The sequence below is a fragment of the Drosophila obscura genome, unplaced genomic scaffold (genome assembly GCF_018151105.1).
Source record: "Drosophila obscura isolate BZ-5 IFL unplaced genomic scaffold, ASM1815110v1 contig_186, whole genome shotgun sequence".
Classification (NCBI taxonomy): Eukaryota; Metazoa; Arthropoda; class Insecta; order Diptera; family Drosophilidae; genus Drosophila; species Drosophila obscura.
In genome coordinates this window covers 6,399,982-6,402,623 of record NW_024542774.1, presented here as the reverse complement: position 1 = coordinate 6,402,623, position 2,642 = coordinate 6,399,982, and the positions used below count along the sequence as shown (strand labels likewise).

Here is a 2,642-nt window from a genome sequence, read left to right as displayed (position 1 = left end):
ACTGGCTTTGAATGGAAGAGAGGAATGCTCTGAAATGAGATTCATACAAAGGAAATAAAAGGCTAGCGCAATCCCAGAAAACCAATACCGAAAAATGTTGCTTTGTAGGCAGAAAATTCTAATCAAGGAAATCTGTATATTTATCGAAAACGAAATTATATTAAACCACAATCAAATCCATGGAAATCCGCCTTCAATAGAAGCACCTCAAAGAAGTACAGTTGCCACATCAAAGGGAACGGACTGCTCAACACTGGAATTGCAATTTGCACAAAATGAAACGAAACGAACCGAACCGAACTGACTGGGAAAGGGGGTTGGGGGAATAAAGTAAAATAAAACGAAACGAAACCACAAAACGAAATGCGGTAAAACGCAAAAAACTTTTCCAGAATCAACTACTAAAAGATTTATGGTATCAAAATAGTGCCACATAAAATATTCACACCTTCGCCTGGACTGCCAGAATCTAACGACTTCAGCTCTCTGGCACTGGCTTCATGGGTGTGGTGTTACAGGGGCAATGGGGAATGGGGCGGGGGCATGGGGAAAGGAAAGCCACACTGCGGACTGTGGGCCACAACCAACTGATGCCAGTGGCTCGATAAAGCCATTGTTTATACAGGCAGCATGAGGAGGAGGAACCAGAGCCAGGGCAGGGGATTGCATTTTGGGGCCCATAAGTTGGCAACATTTTTTATGCGTTCATCATGCGGTCAGCATAAATTTTTTATCGTCTTTGGCGCTGATTCGTTACTCTGGCGTTTTCTGTTGCCAATTTTGATGTCTGTATGCCATAAATCAATGCGTCTAAAGTCACAAAAATGAAAACCTTTTGGGCCAAAAAGAAAAACCGAATGAAAAAACGTTCGCTTTCGATGATGAATCTTGCTTTGATCAAGACATATAAACCATTTATTCTCATTGTACATGCGCGTGTGTGTGCGCTGGACCATTGTGTATGTTGTTATTTGTTGTTGTTCTTTTGTATCTGTGTGAGTGTTGGTTTAGTTGTTGTTGTTGTTGTTCATGCTTGCGGAGGGGACTGTACAAGACAGGATGCATCTATGATACAGACGATCCCAATCATTCGAAATGTAACAAAACGACTCAAGTGAATGATTGGTTATCAATTGGTTAACAATGTATCATCAACGCCAGACCTTGTTAAGTGATTTACCTAAAAAGAAACGTTAGAGTAAAGTAAGCTGGGATCTTTCCCCCATACAGGTTTGTTCTGTGACAGAAACTCACTTGAATTAAATGAATTGTTGCCCTTGGTGTCACGAAGTGCAAACATGGAAGGCGAGCTATGGAAAATATGTCAAGAAATGTCACGAAAATAAATATCCTTTAATTGTGTAAAATGTTCTCTCAACTCACTTTAGGCCATTGCGCACATCCCGGTAGTTGTTGCTCATCATTTCGTAGTGAGATTTCATGCGCTGCTGATTCTGTTGGGCCTGCTGCTGCTGCTGTTGCTGCTGCTGCGACTGCTGCTGGTGTTGTTGGGAGGGACTACCTCCGTACTGCCACATATTATTGCTCATCATTGGCTGGCTGTTGCCATGGCTGCAGCTCCAATTTCCAGGGCTGTGACTGCAATTGGAGGCGACGCCGCCGCCGGTAAGACGTCCCTGGTGTTGCATTTGCGGCATTTGGGTGAACTGCTGCATCGCCGGCAACTGCGACATTTGTGACATCTGAGGTATTTGCGACATCTGAGGCATGGCAGCCATCTGGGGCATGCCACCCATCTGGGGCATGGAGGACATCTGCTGCATGTTCGACATGGGCTGAAGATCCGATAGGACCGCGTTCACGCCCGGTGCATCGATACTGCCCATCGAGTTGCCCATCATCGGCACCATGGTCATGCTGTTCAGCGGCGTCACTGCCCCAATGGGCAGATGCGAGGACATGGTGCCCAGTGGCGTCATGGCATTGCCAGTCGGCATCATACCCAAGGGCAGGGGCTGCATGCCGCCACCCTGCATCGGATAGGACATCTGACCCGTGGACATCGGCGGCATCTGCATTGGGGGCAGGCTCATCTGGGGCTGGTTCAGTGGCGCCATGGACATGGGCATGCCACCAGCGCCTTGGCCTTGACCCTGGCCAACATTTTGTTGCATGCCCATTTGCGCGGACATGTTCATCATCTGCAACGGAGATGGGAGACGGTAAACACTTTGCAACACTTTTGACACTTGCAACACGCTGTGGCAACCGTACCTTATTGGCTTCTGCATTCATGCCAAAATCAGCTTCATAGGGAACCGAACAAAAATTCATTTCGAAAATTTAAAACGAATTTTTTTTTTGATATTTCAAAATTCAAATTATAAACCGAAAATATTTTTCACAGAAAAAATTTAGAAAACAAAATAAAAAAAATTACTTTATATAATTTTTGTAGTTTTCTGTAGAGATCTGAATCTAACGATGAACTGCCTACGACTGAGGAATTAGGAATTCCGGGGCTAGGCCCCAACGACAGGCCCATACGTACGGCCTCCCATGATCCGAAAAAACTGTTGAAATTTATGAAAATTTCACTTGCGAGTATTATTTTCCTATGTGAACAGCAGTAGGCGATGATTCCCTCTGAACAGTATGCTCCTCTATCCCACTGCCTCTCC

The 2,642-nt window shown here is 45.2% G+C and overlaps 1 protein-coding gene across 1 annotated transcript; it reads right to left on the bottom strand.

Moving 5' to 3' along the window:
* Window positions 1-873: 873 nt before the first annotated feature.
* LOC111074501 (putative uncharacterized protein DDB_G0271606) lies at window positions 874-2,442 on the bottom strand. The gene is made up of 4 exons (XM_041592955.1): window positions 2,236-2,442; window positions 1,384-2,162; window positions 1,255-1,310; window positions 874-1,180 (listed from the first exon to the last, which is right to left on the bottom strand). The coding sequence occupies exons 1-4, from the start codon at window positions 2,293-2,295 to the stop codon at window positions 1,152-1,154; spliced, it is 924 nt and encodes a 307-aa protein (XP_041448889.1). The 5' UTR covers window positions 2,296-2,442; the 3' UTR covers window positions 874-1,151.
* Between the last annotated feature and the right edge of the window lie 200 nt (window positions 2,443-2,642).

Bases quoted from the DNA above. Each gene is read 5' to 3' on its own strand.
- LOC111074501 (XM_041592955.1), bottom strand. From the start codon at position 2,295: ATGAATTTTTGTTCGGTTCCCTATGAAGCTGATTTTGGCATGAATGCA. The intron at 2,163-2,235 runs GTACGGTTGCCA...TCTCCGTTGCAG, and splicing joins TGAATGCAGAAGCCAATAAG to ATGATGAACATGTCCGCGCA. The intron at 1,181-1,254 runs GTGAGTTTCTGT...GTTTCTTTTTAG, and splicing joins CAACAATTCATTTAATTCAA to GTAAATCACTTAACAAGGTC.